This window comes from Bombina bombina, chromosome 5 (assembly GCF_027579735.1).
Source record: "Bombina bombina isolate aBomBom1 chromosome 5, aBomBom1.pri, whole genome shotgun sequence".
NCBI lineage: Eukaryota > Metazoa > Chordata > Amphibia > Anura > Bombinatoridae > Bombina > Bombina bombina.
Window position 1 is genome coordinate 452,510,091 of NC_069503.1, and position 20,408 is coordinate 452,530,498.

Below are 20,408 nucleotides of genomic sequence, written 5' to 3' on the forward strand. Positions count from 1 at the left end.
AGCGCCTAATGGGCGGTAAGGCAAAGGAAATGGTTACCGTTTAAAACATATCTATTTAATCACAAATAAATATATATACACAAATAGTCATGGATCCATGCTGTACACAAAAATTGTAAAATATTGTTAAAATTCAAAATAATTTGTATGACATAAAAGGCTTATTTAAAATGCAAATATGGAACAGGATTTGATCACTCAATAGTCCAAAAGTATTTCGTTATAACTGTATGAATCTCAAATGGGAAATGGTGATCAAGATAATGACATAAGATAAGTCAGATATGGTGAGTATGCAAAAGTAAAAATAAAATGAATTTGTGATATTGTCCTATATTACACCTTGAGGGTGAAAAATATGAAAAAGTGAAAAAATATATGAAAAGTTGAAAATAAAAATAAAAATGTAAAACAGCAAAAATGGGATGTTAAAAAATACGTGAAAAAAGAGGTGATTAAGCTACTGAAAATGTAATCCAAATGGATACTTGGAGTTTAAGTGGTGATCCTGAATGTTGTGAAAGTGTCTTAGTTGAATCCTCAGTGGTATGAACTTTAGGTAGGAAAAGATATTTGGTAGAGATCCGGAGTTATCCAAAAGATCCCTTAATACATAAATTCTGAATTCCTGTAAATAAAAAGCAACAACAACATAGTGCAAAACTGCTGTTAACAAGTATGAATAATTAAAATAAAGCTCACCATAAGTTGTCAATACGTTTCGGCCCTATTTTTGGCCTTTATCAAGACTTTAATATGGTATAGTGTAAGGCTTCATTTATATCTGTAAGTAACCAATCATCATCTCACCTCTATTTTGGCGCAAAAACTGTAATTTTTGCCGAAACCGGAAGTTGTATACTGGAAACGGAAATCCAAAAATTTAGTGTGTCTGTTTTTTTGGATTTCCGTTTCCGGTATACAACTTCCGGTTTCGGCAAAAACAGTTTTTGCGCCAAAATATAATATAAACAAATAATAAAATAAAACTAAGGTATAAGGTAAAAGAGTTGAAGGAGGTGTAGAGATACTAATGTCCTCACAAACACTATAGTATCTTAGACGAATGGATATTAAAATTCTTATTTGCTATTATATATAGTCTAGAAATTGCCCTAAAATAATTTATAACACAGTTCACAGATATATTTCATATAGAACACGTTAAAGAATCATCAAAACACATTTCATAAAAAGCATTTCATAAAAAACATTTTATAAATCACACATTAAAAACCTTTTTGAAGCAATACAATTGATTATAGACATAAAAAAATCACAATATAAAAACAAAATTACAATCACCAAATCAATATGCACGAGTTAAAAGTCCGGTCTCCCTAAGGGGATATTCCTTTTAGAAAAACTAAAAGTGTAGTAAGCAAGAACGATTCAAATATACAGTCTGTGTGCTGTGTAAAAACAGAGAGTCTTTCACTTTTGAGACTCCAAAATTCCACGGCACAAAACAGGCTTCCTGTTGAATGAAAGAAAGACAAGAAATCCTTGTCACAAGCAAATACAATCCAAATGCAAGGTGTATATTTACTTTCACCGGAAGGTGTTGAGAATCTCCCACAGTATGAAGGCTCCCAGGTTCTATAAGCTGCTTTCCTTTTCCCAGCTCTAGAGAAGCAACACTGTGAGACCGTCAATCCTCTCTATGGAATTTTACCGGAACCGGCCAAAAACATACGCTTGGAGCTTGATGCCCCGTGTTTATGGCGAGCCTGCAGGCTCGCCAGAAACAGCAGTTATGAAGCAGCGGTCACAAAGACCACTGCTCCATAACCTGTCCGCCTGCTCTGAGCAGGCGGACATACATCGCCGGAAATCAACCCGATCGAGTAGGATCGGGTTGATTGACACCCCCCTGCTGGCGGCCCATTGGCCGCGAGTCTGCAGGGGGCGGGGTTGCACCAGCAGCTCTTGTGAGCTGCTGGTGCAATGCTGAATATGGAGATGGTATTGCTCTCCGTATTCAGCGAGGTCTGGCGGTCCTGATCCGCAGTGTCGGATCAGGTCCGCCAGACCTTAATAACTAGAGGCCTCTCTGTTTTTACACAGCACACAGACTGTATATCTGAATCGTTCTTGCTTACTACACTTTTAGTTTTTCTAAAAGGAATATCCCCTTAGGGAGACCGGACTTTTAACTCGTTATTTACACTTGCTCAGTCAGACATTTTATATTAAGTTTATCTCTTAGCGCCATAGATTTTAGATTGCATATTTTCCTATATTGGATTTATGCTCTCTTATTCTTTTTAAATTGGCTTTTAAAGTGTGTTTGGAGAAATCACCTGTATCTAGTTGGCATTATAAACTAACCATCTGCTAGCACAGATCTTCCCTTTTCTTTTCAGTTAAAAAGCGATTACAAGGAAAAATGGTCAAACTCGTTTCGTATGGTTACACTTTCTCAATGCGGCTCTTACTCACAGTAAAGTGATTCCGCTCAAGACAGAACACGCTGTCTGATCTGAGTCTTGAGCGGAATCACTTTATTGTGAGTAAGAGCCACAGGAGCGGACGAAGAAACACACATATCCCTGTCAAATACAGGTTTTGCAGGCTTTTATTGTGTTGCGGTATTGGTCTATTGCGGGGAGAAGTGAAGCTTACAGCATAAAAGCGGCTACATTCAATATAAAGGAGCTGAACTTGCAACTTAAGGCTGTTACAAGGGCAGATTCTGCCCCCGGTGACGTGGAGAGGGAAGGAGAAAGGAGAGAGAAGGATACCTTACCATACCCAGGCAGCACTAAAGCGAACTGACTGACACAGGACCTCTTATTTAACAGATGCACAGCACTTACTTCATTTATTCACTTCTCTGTTTTTGTATTTTCATTTGTTTTTTTTGTATTGATTTTAATGCATTGTATTTAACTTTGAACTTATGTGCTGATTTACCAGTTATGTGGTGACACACCAATGACTTTTACATATTACGTGTGTTGAAATTAGCTTCACACTCAAAAGGGTGTAGCTTTGGTTTCTAAGGACAATAATAATTTTTTGAAACCAATAAGTTCTATATATATCTATCCTTGAATTTGCGAATCACTCAATCTTTTGCTGGATTTGTGTATTGTGAATTAACTGTTTTATGTCTGTATGCATTTATAATAGACAGTCAGCAGCGACTTTTTTGAGATAATCATCTCCTCTAATCTGGATCCAGGTGTACACTCCATTAGTTAGTTTTGGTATAAGTAGTTTCCTTTTTTGTCACACTCCTGATTGGGACAAACTCTTCCCATATTACTTATTAGTGCGCCTTTTACCGCTCTTCTTCCACATAACCTTGCTTTGAAATTTGGACACTAGGGCCTCTGTGGTTGGGACCCCAGTTTTTTCTGTGTTCAGGTATTAGGCAGCATATTTTAAGCTAAACATCACATTGCCTCAGATTTTCTTACTTAGCGCTGATTTCATTTTTTTCTCTTCACACTTAAACTATATATATATATATATATATATCTGTATATATCTATACCGATATATAATCATATAGATATATAGGTATAAATATTTATTTGTGCAAAAAATCCCATCAGCTATATGTAGAAATATTTCATTATGAATACACAGAACATATTCCGCTATGTAAAGAACATTGGAGAATGAAATATTCATATTATTATGTGGGTTAGCGCTATTGAGAATATGTGGTGGTGTTTGCGCAAGAGAGTAGGGTGTTAGGTTTTTTTCAAATATTTTTTTCCATTGACTTCTATGGGGGAATACGTGATTGCGCACTAGATATTCGATGTTCAGATTATTGCAATAGTCGGGTTACCGCTTATGCAAAATAAGGTTTTTTTTAACTTGTAATAATAGCGCAACTTGACTAGCGCAACAATCTTAACTCTAGCAGAGTTTTTGCAATTGCAAAAACAAAATATACAGCGCCACTTATAATCTAGCCCTTTGTGTTTTTATTTTCCTTTGGAACAATAATTGTACCACATATTTATAATATATCCATTTTTTACTTTGTAAAAATCCATTTGTACAAAAATGCCCAGAGTTATCTCAGAATTATAGTTCTTTTCAGCTGCTTGACAACAGTGTAGAGAATGAGAAAGGATATTAAAATAATGTATTTTCTTTTTGCATTGCAAATATTCGTGACATTGAGTAATGGCAGAAAATACAAAGCCTGCATATTTTTATTGTAAATACTATTGTTATAAAATTGCAAAAATAAACTAGTTTTTGTCTTTTTCACATAGCATTTACTACAGAGTAACAGATAATATAGGGTTAGATCAATAGTGGAGTGGTATTTTGCGCTTCCGCTAGAGCGCTAATTGCGCTAGAAGTAAACTTTTTGCGCTCGTTGGGTTGCGCTGGAATTATGAGTTGAAAGTAAAAAGTTATCACTCTCGGCTAACCTGACAAGCGCAAACAGTTTACTTCTAGCGCAATAACCTATTCCCCTATAGAAGTCAATGGAGAAAAAAAGTGGGGAAAAAACACGACTCGTGCGCAAACACGATCATATATTTTCATATGCTCAAGCCCAATCCCATATTTTAATATGAGCATACCCAATCGCATATTCTAATATGCGTGTACCCGATATCAAAATAAGAATATTGCATAAATATGTTTTTACTTGTTTTCATCTACCTAATGCACTTATATATATATATATATATATATATATATATATATGTATATGTCTATATCTGTGTTCATATGTATTTATGTGTTTATATGTGTAAGTTTATATGTCTGTAAATTTTTTATATATACACATATAAATACATAAATACGTACACACGCATATATATATATATATATATATATATATATATATATATATATATATACATCTTTAGACATATATATGTATGTATCTCAATGTTAAAGTCCTTTGCCTTCCTTTTTTATTCTAACACACGAGATCTAATATTTTTGAGCCCTTACAACTTTTTTGTGCAATTTTTTTTTTAAATGATTTTTGTTAGATATTGTTATTATGAGTGTAACTGTACTTTGTAATTCATTTTTTATGTGTTTTGTGCAACTTTTTGACTCGGATAACAGTTAACCACAGCTCTGAGATTGCGGTAATAATTCTAGCGTAAATAGCGATTGTGTTCAACTTGTAATATGAGTGCAATTTTACCTGTGCGCAACAATCGCAAAAACACTACCACAAACATTTGCACGCCACTTGTAATCTGGCCCATAATGTGCTAAATATTGGCAGAGAAGAGGATCTGACGGCTTACCTAAGGTGGCACCAGGCAAAGCCTGGTACAAACCAGACAGTCACTCTTGGTTGTAGTGGCAGTGCCTATTCTTGAGTTTATTTTCTCCCCCTTCCTCATTGAAGTGGCAGTGCCAGCGAATGCTGCAAAAATTGGTGCTGAAAAAAAAAAGTTAATTATTTTCTCCTTGCATCTTTTTGATTATAGTTGGCATCAGATTCTCATTCGACACAGCGGCAGTGCTGTCAGATTGTGTCATGTAACCCAGCCTGTTCTGTGCATGAATCTAATATCATTAACATTGCTGTAGGCAAGGGTCAGAACTGTTAAGTTGTTAGAGGGAGGGGGGGAAGCACCAGACAAGTGTGTTTTTATCTTTTCTTATGCAGCCTATGTTTAACAGGTTTTTGCTTTTTTAAGAATCGTTTGTCAACGGACTTTTCATATTCTTCCTTCCTTGCTTTCTTGGAACAGGAGCTGTAATTCTAAATGCCATTACAGGTAGCTTACTGACACAAAAGCCAGGTCATGTACACACTTGAAAGCATTGGGTGTCTGTATTGTGTCTATTTTGTTAGGTCTTGCCTCTTCATTATATTATCACTGATATAAGACAAACCAGTTTTAATTACTAACCCCAAAAATACTGCATTCATTTAACTGACAGCAACCTCTTACATTATCTTGTCATACATCTTCCTTCCACAATACACTTTATAGCAACAATTACCTATACTAACATTAGCTATTGCCACTCTTCTGCCCCTAAAGAACATCCTAGACCTTACCTGCCAGAGCTGCAGTTTATAGCTCCCTATAGAAGCGATTACCCAGAACAACACAGTGTAAAACTGTCATGTTTATATCTGAGTGTGCATGATGCACAAGTATGTGTCTGTATATGTAATGTAAGTGTGTGTGCATGTCCCTTTGTTTATCATTAACAGCATGTGAGGATGTTCACAGGTATATGTGTATGTAAGATAGTTAGCATGTTTCTCCATCATTGTCATGCTTATACAAATGTCTTCATGTCTATATGTGTGTAAATATGTGTATATGCCCAAGTATGTGTTCCTCTATTAGTGTGTCTGCAAGAGTGCCTGTCATTATCTGTGCATTGATGCATTTGTCTGACAAAGTGTGTGTGTGTGTGTGTCTTCTCAGTATGTTTGTCTATCTAGATCAGATTGTATATTCTATATCAGTCTGCCATCTCTCTCCTACTTTATTTACTGTACCCCTGTATAGGGTTTAAGAATCTTTAGCAATTTACAAATAAACACCTAGATTACAAGGTGCGGTACGGCTATACCACGGAAAAATTGGCCATTGCACGTGGAATGGCAGGACTCCCATTTTACAAGTTGCTGCGGTATAGCTATAATGCAAGCGTTTTAGCCTGTAACACAACGATCCATTCCGCACTCAAAAAATGATGTTTGAGTGCAAGATTTTCGTAGCACTATATTACAGGTTATGTGATCCAGCTAAAATGCTTGCTTTATAGCCTATACTGCCCGATCCATACCGTGATCTGAGACCAGTAGTTATGGATTTTGCGAAACAAAAATGTTTCACAAAACTCATAACTAAAATTTTAAAAAGTACACTAACACCCATAAACTACCTATTAACCCCTAAACCACAACCCTCCCGCATTGAAAATACTATATTAAACTTATTAACCCCTAATCAGCTGCCCACCCACATAACCAACACTAAATAAACATATTAACCCCTAAACCACTGGCCCCCCACATCGCTTCTACTATAATAAACCTATTAACCCCTAAACCACCGCCCCCAACATCACAACTACTAAACTAAACCTATTAACCCCTAAACCGTCGCCCCCCACAGCACAACACACTAAATAAACTATTAACCCCTAAGCCTAACACCCCCCTAATTTTAAATTAAATTTACAATATAACTATCTTTAAATAACATTACAAAAAATTAAAGAAATTACATAACAAAAAACACTAAAATTACGAAAAATAAAAAACTCTAAGATTACAAAAAATAATAAATGAAATTATACAAAATAATAACAATTAAACCTTATCTAATACCCCTATAAAAACAAAAAAGCCCACCAAAATAAAAACACTACTTAACCTAACAATAAACTACCAATAGCCCTTAAAAGGGCCTTTTGTAGGGCATTACCCTGAAGCAATCAGCTCTTTTACCTTACAAGATTACAAAGTCCCCCTTAAAAGTAAAACCCCCCACCCATCCAACCCCCAAAAATAAAAAAACCTAAGTCTAAAAAAACCTAAGCTACCCATTGCCCTTAAAGGGGCATTTGTATGAGCATTGCCCTTAAAAGGGCATTCAGCTGTTTTGTGCCCAAAGCCCTAATCTAAAAAGAAACCCACCCAAAAAAACCCAAAAAAAAAAACCTAACACTAACCCCAGGAAATATACTCAGAGTTCCTAAAGTCCGGACATCCATCTTCATCTAGGCAGCGAGAAGTTTTCATCCAGGCGGCAACATATTCATCCTTCAAGGGGGCATCTCCTGTTTTCGTCCCAGTGGCGCAGAGCTGTGGAGGCACAGAGCATCGTCGCCGGCAGCGCGGACATCCAGAGTGGAGGATCCTCTTCACCGTACACTGAAGCTTGAAAGCAAGTTACCCGTTTAAAAATGGAGTACCTTGCATTCCTATTGGCTGACATTTTCAAATCAGCCAATAGGATGAGAGCTACTGAAATCCTATTGGCTTTTTGAAATCAGCCAATAGCATACGCTGTCAGCATTTAACATTGCACAAGCAGTTTTGTTGAACTGCTTGTGCAATGCCGCCCACTGCAGATTCGCAGCCAATCGAACACTAGCAGGAGCTGTCAATCAACCTGATCGTATCTGATCGGGTTGATTGCTGTCCACTGCCTCAAAGGCGGCAGGCTAGTTTAGGAGCAGCAGTCTTAAGACTGCTGCTTCTTAACTGCTGTTTCTGGCACGCCTGAAGACTCGCACGGAAAACGGGGGATCAGGGGCCATTCAGCCCTTGTTAAATCGGCCCCTTGATCTTTTAAAATATTTGCAAACTTTTGGAAAACACATTTATGGACACAGGCTCAGTGTAATCATATATTAATAATTCAATAGATGTCTGTTGAATATTTGTTTTGTAAGAACAGCTTAATGATTACATTACATATAGTAAATAAAATATTATTAAAAGCCTTACACCAAAATATAAGTGGTATCCCTTGCAGATATAGGTTCTATATAATGTATTCTGGTAAACTGGTAATCTTTGTGGAACATGCCTGCCTGTCAATAACACTAACAGATAGGAGAATAGGGAAAAGACTAGGGGCCTGATATTCAAAACATCACCGATCAGGTGAGATAGGCTAAGTAGTCTTGTTGGTACAGCAAGGTCTTTAAAAAAAAATCAGAAACAAATTTTTTATCTGCTATGTAGTGTTCTTTATACTAAACAGAGACTCATACATTACAATGCAAGGTCTAAAAAAAGCCCCAAAATTTGATTTTGATTTCTCTCCATGCCGGCGAGGTTGTAAATATCAGGTCCTAAGTCCTGGAATAGAACACTAAAAAAACTATTTACTTACAAACAAGTGTTTGTTGCCAACCACAGTGTTTATTCCATCTGATTTTCCTAAGCTTTTGATGGGCTTTTCATATCTGAGGTCATTAAAAAATTATTTTAGGCTCTTCGCCGGGTGTCGGAAAACATGGCACTTAAACGGATTCAGAAGGAGGTGATGGATTTGCAGAGAGATCCCCCAGCACAGTGCTCCGCAGGGCCTGTAGGAGAGGATTTGTTTCACTGGCAGGCGACTATCATGGGCCCTAATGACAGCCCTTTTCAAGGTGGCGTTTTCTTCCTTACTATTCACTTCCCCACAGATTATCCTTTTAAACCTCCAAAGGTGGCATTCACAACTAAAATCTACCACCCTAATATTAACAGCAATGGTAGCATCTGCTTGGACATCCTGCGGAGCCAGTGGTCCCCAGCACTGACAGTTTCTAAGGTTCTACTGTCAATTTGTTCCCTTCTATGTGACCCAAACCCAGATGACCCTTTGGTTCCTGAAATTGCTCACACGTACAAAGCTGACCGGGAGAAATATAACAGACTAGCAAGGGAATGGACACAGAAATATGCAATGTAATGGTCTTTCTAGTAGCACAGCCAGACTGACAGACTGGAGAGGGGAGAATTCCTCAAAAGAGGTTAGACACTCCTGCTCCTCTTATCTTCTTGTGCCAACATGCCCACATTTTTTTTTTATATATATACCAACAACAGTCAACCAAAAATCAAAAGAATAACCCAGGAACTTAAAGGACTCCCCCCCTGTGTTGGAACCCTTCTGCTATCTTTTACCTACAAATACTGCAAGCCTAGCCCCTCTTTCACTTCACTGAATTCCCCTAACCAGCCTCCTTGGGTCTGTGTTAAACAAGCTTCATATCAACTTACACGCTGCTTTAAATAACTCAGGTCATGGAAGTTGGTCCGGGAGAATCACAGGACCTTGCCCCCTCCTCCCCTCCTTTGTGTCACCAGAATGGCATAACTTGCAATTCTTTAGTTTCTAAAAGGAGGGACATACGCACAGCATTTGTGAAGACTGCAAGAGGGCGTTTTTCATGTTATGGCATTTTGGAGTCAGATCTTAGTAGACATCTTCACCATGCACCTGTTACTTGGAAGCTGATTTGTTTCTCCACTTGTGTCATCTCATAGTGGATAAAGGAGTCTAGGATAAACAAAAATTGGTACTGTTCAGAACTGCTACACATACATTTTCTTTTTAACATATTTAGGCATACAATATTTATGCTTAAAGGAGATAGGTTTCTTGAAACCAGTTGCTGATCAGAAAATTAAGAATTGAGACATTTCACGCATTATTAAACAACATTTTGCAGTACTGTGGGATAATGAATTAAAAAACATACTGGTACTTTTTGGTTTTCTAGTACCATATATAAGAAATGATCCAGCTATGATTTACCTTTTTTTGTTAGGTTTTTTATTTGATCCAGTGGGTATATTTGCCATTTAAAACTAAATTTACATTAAGTAGGTTGACTTGTTTGTTATGGATATCAAAGAATCTATATCAGTAGTTCTTAGCTTTTGTATCAGATCCCAAGAATCATATTTGTTAGTCCCCTAGGAGGCTGACCCAGTGAACGCCCACTACTGGGATGTGTTTATTTTAATATATTTTCTTGCTGGATGCTAATAGAAATTTTGTATATATACACACACACATACACACACACATAATATTAGTTAAAGTATTGCAGTTAAAGAATGGATCAATAAGCTAATATTAGAATGTTTAAGCTAATAACACAAGTAGTTTGCACACTGTCAAGGTGACGAACCACTAATCTACGTGTTGATAATGACTACAACACATAGTGCAATGATGTGGGTATTGTGTTAATGGAAATTTGTGTCCCGTACTGTGTTACGGTGAGTATTTATAACTGATAAAGTGCATGATATCTTTGTATTAATGCAGAAGATATCCATATAGTTTCTTTTTTTTTTCGTGATCTTAAAATAGACTACTGGGTTGCAGCAGCTTCAGAGTAAACCATAATCTAGTTAAAGGGACATGGAAGTCAAAATTAAACATTTGTGATTCAGATTGTTCAATTAAAAAACAAAAATGTATTAAATGTACCTCTTTCTCTTGGTATCATTTGTGAAACGTAGCTCTTTACTAGAGCTTACTAAGGTAGATCCAAGTGTGTGCATATTAAGCACTCTATTAAACACATTGTTCCCATCACTGCTGCTAAATTGTACTAAAGGCACATGAACACTCCTGAGCATATTTTTGATAACAGAATATGCTCATGAAAGTTTAATTTTGACATCTGTATCCCTTTAACAAGAACTATCATGCTCAGCATCACTATACAGAGTAGTAGCCAGTGACGTGCGGTGAGGTCAGAGGCAGGTGAGGCACTCGCCATGATACACACACACACACACACACACATATATATATATATATATATATATATATATACACACACACACACACACACATATCACTAAATTACTGGCACCAACAAGTATTTCACACCTGAAAAGAGTTAGGTATGTTAACCTCTAGCACAATGCCCTCAGGAGGGCATTGTGGCCCTCCTGAGGTTTTGGAGCTACATTTCTCATGATGCTCAGCCAGCTGAAATGCAGGTTGAGTATCATGGGAAATAGCAGATAACACAAGTACTGGACACAGACAGACAGACCCACACACACAGACAGACCCCACACACAGAGACTGCCCCCCCCCCCCACACACACACAGACTGACCCACCCACACACACAGAGATTGATCCACCCACACACAGCCAGAAACACACAGAGACAGCCAGAAACAAATACTCAGCCAGACCCCCCTACACAACCCCCCCAACACAGACAATCAGACCCCCCTCACATACACAGATCCACACACACAGTCACAGACAGACACCCCCCCCACACACACACACACACACATAGACAGATCTTGGGATTTGCAGTATTTCCAGGACATAATAATAATAAAAAAACCTAATATACCATATGTCTCTCTATTATAATATATCATTTAAAAAAAAAGCCAGATGAGTGATAAATGAATAAATGGAGAAGCCATTAAAAATTGTATCAATCTTATCTAGCTATTTTATTTGTAAGCAATAGCTGACACCTGCTAGTAGGGGGTTAAAAGAAAAGAAAATTAAAGTGATAGATTTGTTAGAGCATTTTATTAGAACATTGTGTCCCTTGCAAACTATAGAGTTCCCTTACAAAGTGCATAGCATGACTGTTCATGTAGTATTTAAATTTGATCACATTAAAATCTATTTGAAAACCTTGCAAATTCTGCATTACAAAAGGATGGCGCACACAATAAATGTTTATATACACAGTACACACACTCACACAGTATATATTAGTAATTAAGAGCTCAAAAATGGCTGAGAGACTTCCAATCAGATTAATCAATAAAAAACACAAAGACACTAAATCCCAGCTACACCAGTTCATTTGCCGTGATGCCTGTTCCTACAGCATCTGTTGGAAAACATTGGGATTTTACCATCATCCCTTGCGAGAGGGGTGCAACATGCGTGTCTGTGGGTTACCTTATGGAAACCCAGCACCAATGCAGGACACACCCTGAAAAGGTTAACTGACTTCTGATACCGGCCATTATTTTTTTTGGCTTTTTTTTCTGGGAATGTTGAAAATAAGTAAATGCTAATAATTACAAATAAAAAATACAGAATAAAGCTGCATGTTTTCTCTTGCTTTCAAACCATGTTCTCTTGCTTTCAAACCATGTTAAAGTAATAGAAGTAAATAATATTTTAATGCACATAATCTGTCTTCCAACATATAAATGGATGGGTGTAAAACATTGTTGCTTAAAAGGGTTAATTCTGCACTATGAGAGCAGTCAAATCACCTGTCAGACTACTGAGATTTATTATTTTCCTATTCCTTTTACAACAAACCCTCACCTTACTTTTACTACATACATTACATAATTCAATAAAAAATATACTGGTATTTGAAATAGTTAAATACAAAAGTAATCTCTGAACTACATATTTTATATTTTAGTCTACTACTAGATTGCAGCTAGACTATATTTTTTATTGAATCATGTAATGTATGTAGTAAAAGTAAGGTGAGGGTTTGTTGTAAAAGGAATAGGAGAAGAATAAATCTCAGTAGTCTGACAGGTGATTTGACTGCTCTCATAGTGCAGAATTAACCCTTTTAAGCAATAATGTTTTACACCCATCCATTTATATGTTGGAAGAAAGATTATGTGCATTAAAATATTATTTACTTCTATTACTTTAGCATTTTAAAAGACATCTCTGCACTTTCTTAGTAATATGTGTCACTGTCTGCCAGTGCTCAGTAACACATATGCATCTTCCAAAATGTATTTTTTTCAAACCTCAGTAACAACAAAATATTGTGTGCAGTTAAAAATAATAATACTAATAATACAAAATACTGTAATCTCTTATTTCTTATAGAGAGGGTTGGGTTTTGCCTAAGTGTATAGCATTAGTGACTGTGAGTCAAGTAAATTAGGGGATTTTTTTAAACAAAAATGTGCAATGCTGCAGCCCCACAATGAACATTCTATATACAAGCCATTATTTTATAAGGATATTTTTACTGCTGCCTTACTCTCTAGCAGCTGCTAGAGAGTAAGGGAACAGTAAAAATATCCTTATAAAATAATTCACATGAACTACCCACAATCAGATGCCGCCTGCCAGACTCAGTAGTCACTCTGAACTTGACGACCGGACCAGAGGGCCAAGGGGGAAGCAGGTGGAGTCTCATCAGTGCACTAAAGCAATCATGGCTGCTGCGTGCAGTCATGAATGTGCTGGTCAGCCTGCAGCGGCATTGATAATTGTCAAGCCGCTTCACAATCACTAGCCCTTAGCCTAAGCCCACTGCCCAGTGCCCACCACACCCACAGTCTCACTCACTATGCGGCGCAGTGCCCCGCGCGCCTCTCTCTTCTTGTCGACTCTACTGTCTGTCTCTGACTCTCTTCCCGGCCGCCGGACGTCCAAACCACGTCACTGCACTGAGCACTCACAACTTCAACCGCTGATTGGCTGGCGGCACTTGTCTGTGCTCCCGAGGCGTCTAGACAGCAGCCTCTAGGGAGTGATATGGGCCCTGCGCTAAGAGACTTAACCACCGGGTGGCAGTCTCTGCGGGTCCCATAAGAAAAAAATCCTCAGACATCCATATTGCGCAACGGGAGGGCAGCTCCCCTTCCTTGCGCAATATGGATGAGTATTGACTTGAGTAATGAAAAAAAAAAGAATATTTGGTGGTTGCGGGCAATGCGGGGGGTGGGGGGGGTAGGGTATATAAATTTTTTTTTAAAAAGATAAAAAAAAATTAAATTTTTTTTTTTTTTATTACAAATTATAACCAAAAAAGGTGTAATTACACACATAGGACAGGTGAGGCGCTACCTCACCTGCCTCCTATGACTGCACGTCACTGGTAGTAGCAAACGTTATGCTTATTGGCATTAACCCTTTGTCGACTGTTTGTTGTGTTTTTTTCTGCTTATTTATAGATTCTGCTGATTGACTTGTATCCAATTTAGTTACCCATGCCAATGACTTACCAGTCTGTCTTTATATTAATTGTACTTAATGATTGTATTGCCAAAATGGCACACTCAATATTAATACGATTTGTGAATATTAACCAAGACAAGCAGGTTAACAGCTTTTTCTGCTGGAATGGTCTGCAATTCATTAAAACCGAATTCTGTAAAATACATTTTGCTTATTAAAGGAACTGTGACTTAAAGGGAGTTGGCAGATGACATTGTAAGATCATGTACATTGTATGATTTGGACATGCTTCAATTTTATTTGATGATTTAAAAAAAAAAAAAAAAAAAAACTAAATGTTTTCCCTAAAGTAATACATTTTTTTAAATATATTTAGATATGTATTAATGGTTGCATTGTTTTTATGTGATCTTATAGTGTCATGTGCAAAATCCTTTCACCAGGGCAACCCTAAAATATGTGAGTAATTATATTAATTTATTAGTAAAGATCTGTCATTCTGTAGCATTGACCAAGGTGAATTAATACAAAAGGCTTATATATAAAAAAAAAAAAAAAAATATTTTATTTGTTGTAGTTTTCTAGTGAGTTTGTACTAGGTAAACTCCAGCAATATTTTGCATTGAGGGAATTGGAAAATGGGGGGTAAATTTATGAAGCAGCCAATGCTGCTTCGGACCCACTCTGCTTCAATTCCCCCTGAAGCGGAAGTTAAGAAGCAGCTGCTCCTTAACTCGTCCTCCACCTCAGATCGGGTTGATTGACACCCCCTGCTAGCGGCCGATTGCCCGTGAATCTGCAGGGGGCTATATTGCACCAGCAGTTCACAATAACTGCTGGTGCAATGAAAAATGCAGACAGCGTATGCTGTCTGCATTTATCGATGTGTGGCGGACATGATTCACTATAGCGAATCATGTTTGTCCGCACCATGATAAACTTACCCCTGGTACTCCATTCTTTCAGAAGATACTTATCTGTATGTGTTTTCACATGATAAAAAAAATCAAACCCATTTAACACAATGAGTCAAATCCCTGAATTCTGTTTCTCAAAGCAGTTTATTGTTAAAAAGAAGCCTATAAATGTGTATCAGTTTTATGCTGGCTACTATATGCTGATTAGCCAGTAAGCATTCCCTGCTAATGCTTATTGGTTGACAGGACCTCTCTGCTAATGCTTATTGGTTGACAGGACCTTCTTGCTAATGCTCATTGGTTGCCAAGACCTTCCTGCTAATGTTCATTGGTTGACAGGACCTTCCTTCTTTTGCTCATTGGTTGACAGGACCTTCCTGCTAATGCTCATTGGTTGACACATCCTTCCTGCTAATGCTCATTGGTTGACAGGACCTTTCTGCTAATGATAATTGGTTGACAGGACCTACCTGCTAATGCTAATTGGTTGACAGAACTTTCCTGCTAATGTTCATTGAGAAAATCTCTCAAGTTTAAATAAAGTGTTCTACTACATTGGAATGGTTGACCATATTTGTATGATCCTATAACAAAAGTTCTGAAAGTTTAATATAACATGTTATAATATTTAATGATTTGATCACAACATTTCATGGGGGGCGATTTATCAAGCTGATGGTGGGCTGAATTCCCCAGGTGGAATTCAGCATTGCCCACGAGTGTTATTTTGTGCTCTTGTGCATTCCGGCCCCCTGCCCGCGCACAGCCAATGACGCGCGGGCAGGAGCTGTCAATCTCCCCGGTCAAACTAGACCGCGGAGATTGAATTTGGCCACTTTAGAGGTGGTGAAAGATTAGGGAAGCAGCAGTCTGATGAACACTGCTTAAATACTAAGTGCAGGTTCTCTTGTGAGAGCCTGCAGCCGTAGTGGGTCGAAAGGTTTGCAAAGCCTTTAAATATTGACCCCCATGGTAGTTAATAAGCAATAGGCTTTTAAATTAGCTCTATCTTTATATTTTAGTTTTAGAACATTTAAGAATAGATTACAAGTGGGGCGATAATACTTTTTTTGCAATCGCGAAAACTCCGCTAGGATTTTCATTTTTGCACTTGTCGGGGTCCATAAATATTATACACAAAGAAGACAGCAGCATAAATAATTACCAAGTTTATTATGGCACAAAAAAAAGTCCACAACGTTTCGGGGTGTTACCCCTTAATCATGTGAATGATTCACATGATTAAGGGGTAACACCCCGAAACGTTGTGGACTTTTTTTTGTGCCATAATAAACTTGGTAATTATTTATGCTGCTGTCTTCTTTGTGTATATCTGTTAAGGGGTTTGCAGGAACCCTGGCAGCGAGCAGTTGGTGCTTAAGTGTGCTGGACTTTTGATTGACTGTGAATTTTCCATAAATATTACAAATTTCAAAAATACTTATTTTTCACTAGTGTTAACAGGAATAGCGCGAAAACCCTAACTTAAGTTTTCACATGTACTGTATGTGCATGTATTCCCCCATAGAAATCAATGGAGAAAAAAAATGAACATTAAAACACCCAAGATCACACAAACACTATTGCATTTTTGCATTCCCCTTAGAAGTCAATGGAGAAAAAAAAAATAGTTGAAAAAAACCCAAACACCCATCTCGCAAACAACATATGTGCAATATTTACAGTAAATACATTGTTAAAATCTTTATTAAATATGAATATTGTATACATATGTTTTTATTATGTTGTCATCTACTTAAAGGGCCACTAAACCCAAAATCTTTCTTTCATGATTCAGAGAGAGAATACAAATTTAAACAACATTACAATTTACTTCTATTATTTATTTTGCTTCCTTTTTTAGATATCCTTAGTTGAAGAAAAAACAATGCACATGGGTGAGCCAATCACACGAGGCTTCTATGTGCAGCAACCAATCAGCAGCTATTGAGCATATCTAGATATGCTTTTCAGCAAAGAATATCAAGAGAATAAAACAAATGAGATAATAGAAGTAAATTAGAAAGATTTTTAAAATGGCATTCTCTTTCTAAATCATGAAAGAAAATATGTGTTTTTCATGTCCCTTTAATGGCAAATGGATATAATGCACTTATATATGTCTATATATGTGTACATATATATTTTAATGTTTTTATATGTGTATATATGACTGTAAATACATATATACACATAAATACATATATACACATAAATACATTAATATATATGTACTTATATATAAATATATATATATATATATATATATATATATATATATACATATACATACAAATACATCTTTAGCAATGTATGTGTATGTGTCTCAATGTTAAAGCCATTTGCCTGCCTTTTTTTTCCTATCTTTGAGGCCTCATACCTTTTTTGTACAATATTTATATTAAAGACAGTGTTAATATGAGTGTAACTGTACTTTGTAATGTATTTTTGATTTTTTTTGTGTAACTTTTTTGTTTCGGAAAACAGTTAACCACAGCTCTGAGATTGCAGTAAGGATTAAAGCGTAAAGGGCGATTGCACTAGCACAATCACGATTTTGCTCCACTTGTAATATCAGCACAATGAAAATGGTTCGCAAAAACATGATTGCGTTAGCGCAAAACCATTTGCGCCTCATTTGTAATCTAACCCTTGAGGGACGAATAATCAAAGTGCAAGCGGACATGATCGCACGTCGATAAATGCCGACAGCATATGCTATCGGCATTTATCATTGCACAAGCATTTCTCAAGAAATGCTTGTGCAATGCTGCCCCCTGCAGATTTTTGGCCAATCGGCCACTAGCAGGGGGGTGTCAATCAACCCGATCGTATCAGATAAGACTGATTGCTGTCCGCCGACTCAGAGGTAGCGGACGAGTTAAGGAGCAGCGGTCTTAAGACCGCTGCTTCTTAACTCCTGTTTCCGGCAAGCCTAAAGGCTTGTGCGGAAACAGATGCATTGGGGGCGATTGACGGCTTAATAAATCAGCCCCTATGTCTTTTCCACTGATAATTCATACCAAAAATAATGATGAAATGGAGTCATGATGACTTGTAACGGATGAATTAGATAACAACTTAATAGGCTCACATCTAATAATACTGGTTTTGCCAGGGAGCTTAGAGGAAAGAAAATCCTAGTGTAAATGACTGGGCATATGATCTGAAATGAGGTGCTTACCCTGCTCTCTATTAAACAGCAAAGTATTAGCACATTTGTCATTTGCTTCATTTTTCAGGGAACAGAAAATACTGTAGACCATAATAGCTGTAATAATAGGTGATATTTCATTTGTAATATACTGTATTTTAAGGCACCTTACATCGGGCTTCAAGAATACCTGAGGAATAGTGTCAGGTTTCAATTGACTGTTCTTGCAGTTCTGTAAAATTACTGTTCCAGCTACAAGGTAATTACTGTATTTCAGCTATAGGTCATATAAAACAAGCACATGCAACGTATCCTTACCTCAATTTTAGCTTTTGCTGTCCTTCATATTTATATTATAAGGAAAACCTTTCTGCTTGCATATATATCTTTCATATACAGTTATTTTGTAATCTGCAATTTTGTTCCAGGGGACATTTGAAGGGTGTATCAAATTTCACAAATAACCAACATACAGTACTAGATATGTAGATTTTGTGCAATATTTATATTAAAGACAGTGTTAATATGAGTGTAACTGTACTTTGTAATGTTTTTTTGATGTGTTTTGTGTAACTTTTTTGTTTCGGAAAACAGTTAACCACAGCTCTGAGATTGCAGTAAGGATTAAAGCGTAAAGGGCGATTGTACTAGCACAATCACGATTTTGTTCCACTTGTAATATCAGTGCAATGAAAATGGCTTGCAAAAACATGGTTGTGTTAGCGCAAAACCATTTGTGTCGCACTTGTAATCTAACACTTGAGGGATGAATTATCAAAGTGCGAGCGGACATAATCGCACATCGATAAATGCCGACAGCATATGCTATCGGCATTTATCATTGCACAAGCATTTCACAAGAAATGCTTGTGCAATGCTGCCCCCTGCAGATTTTCGGCCAATGGGCCACTAGCAGGGGGTGTCAATCAACTCGATCGTATCAGATAAGACTGATTGCTGTCCGCCGACTCAGAGGTGGCAGACGAGTTAAGGAGCAGCGGTCTTAAGACCGCTGCTTCTTAACTCCTGTTTCCGGCAAGCCTAAAGGCTTGTGCGGAAACAGATGCATTGGGGGCGATTGACGGCTTAATAAATCAGCCCCTATGTCTTTTCCACTGATAATTCATACCAAAAATAATGATGAAATGGAGTCATGATGACTTGTAACGGATTAATTAGATAACAACTTAATAGGCTCACATCTAATAATACTGGTTTTGCCAGGGAGCTTAGAGGAAAGAAAATCCTAGTGTAAATGACTGGGCATATGATCTGAAATGAGGTGCTTGCCCTGCTCTCTATCAAACAGCAAAGTATTAGCACATTTGTCATTTGCTTCATTTTTCAGGGAACAGAAAATACTGTAGACCATAATAGCTGTAATAATAGGTGATATTTCATTTGTAATATACTGTATTTTAAGGCACCTTACATCGGGCTTCAAGAATACCTGAGGAATAGTGTCAGGTTTCAATTGACTGTTCTTGCAGTTCTGTAAAATTACTGTTCCAGCTACAAGGTAATTACTGTATTTCAGCTATAGGTCATATAAAACAAGCACATGCAACGCATCCTTACCTCAATTTTAGCTTTTGCTGTCCTTCGTATTTATATTATAAGGAAAACCTTTCTGCTTGCATATATATCTTTCATATGCAGTTATTTTGTAATCTGCAATTTTGTTCCTGGGGACATTTGAAGGGTGTATCAAATTTCACAAATAACCAACATACAGTACTAGATATGTATAAACTATGTGGTTCAGACATAGGGGCCTATATATCAAGCTCCGTACGGAGCTTGAGGGCCCATGTTTATGGCAGGCTGGCCATAAGCACCAGTTATGAAGCAGCGGTCTTTAGACCACTGCTCCATAACCCTGTCTGCATGCCCTGATGAAGCGGACAGGAATCGCCAGAATTCAACCCGATCGAGTACGATCGGGTTGATTGACACCCACCTG

General features: G+C 37.3%; 2 protein-coding genes across 2 annotated transcripts in view; both read left to right on the forward strand.

Moving 5' to 3' along the window:
• Positions 1-20,408, forward strand: part of RAMP3 (receptor activity modifying protein 3) — a 487,437-nt gene that overhangs the window by 414,219 nt on the left and 52,810 nt on the right. The window lies entirely within an intron of this gene.
• Positions 8,928-9,573, forward strand: LOC128660466 (ubiquitin-conjugating enzyme E2 D4-like). The gene has a single exon (XM_053714331.1). It carries the CDS (start codon positions 8,946-8,948, stop codon positions 9,387-9,389), a length of 444 nt encoding a protein of 147 aa, XP_053570306.1. The 5' UTR covers positions 8,928-8,945; the 3' UTR covers positions 9,390-9,573.

What these genes read in the sequence shown, in the direction of transcription:
- LOC128660466 (XM_053714331.1), top strand. Translation starts at nt 8,946, where the DNA reads ATGGCACTTAAACGGATTCAGAAGGAGGTGATGGATTTGCAGAGAGAT.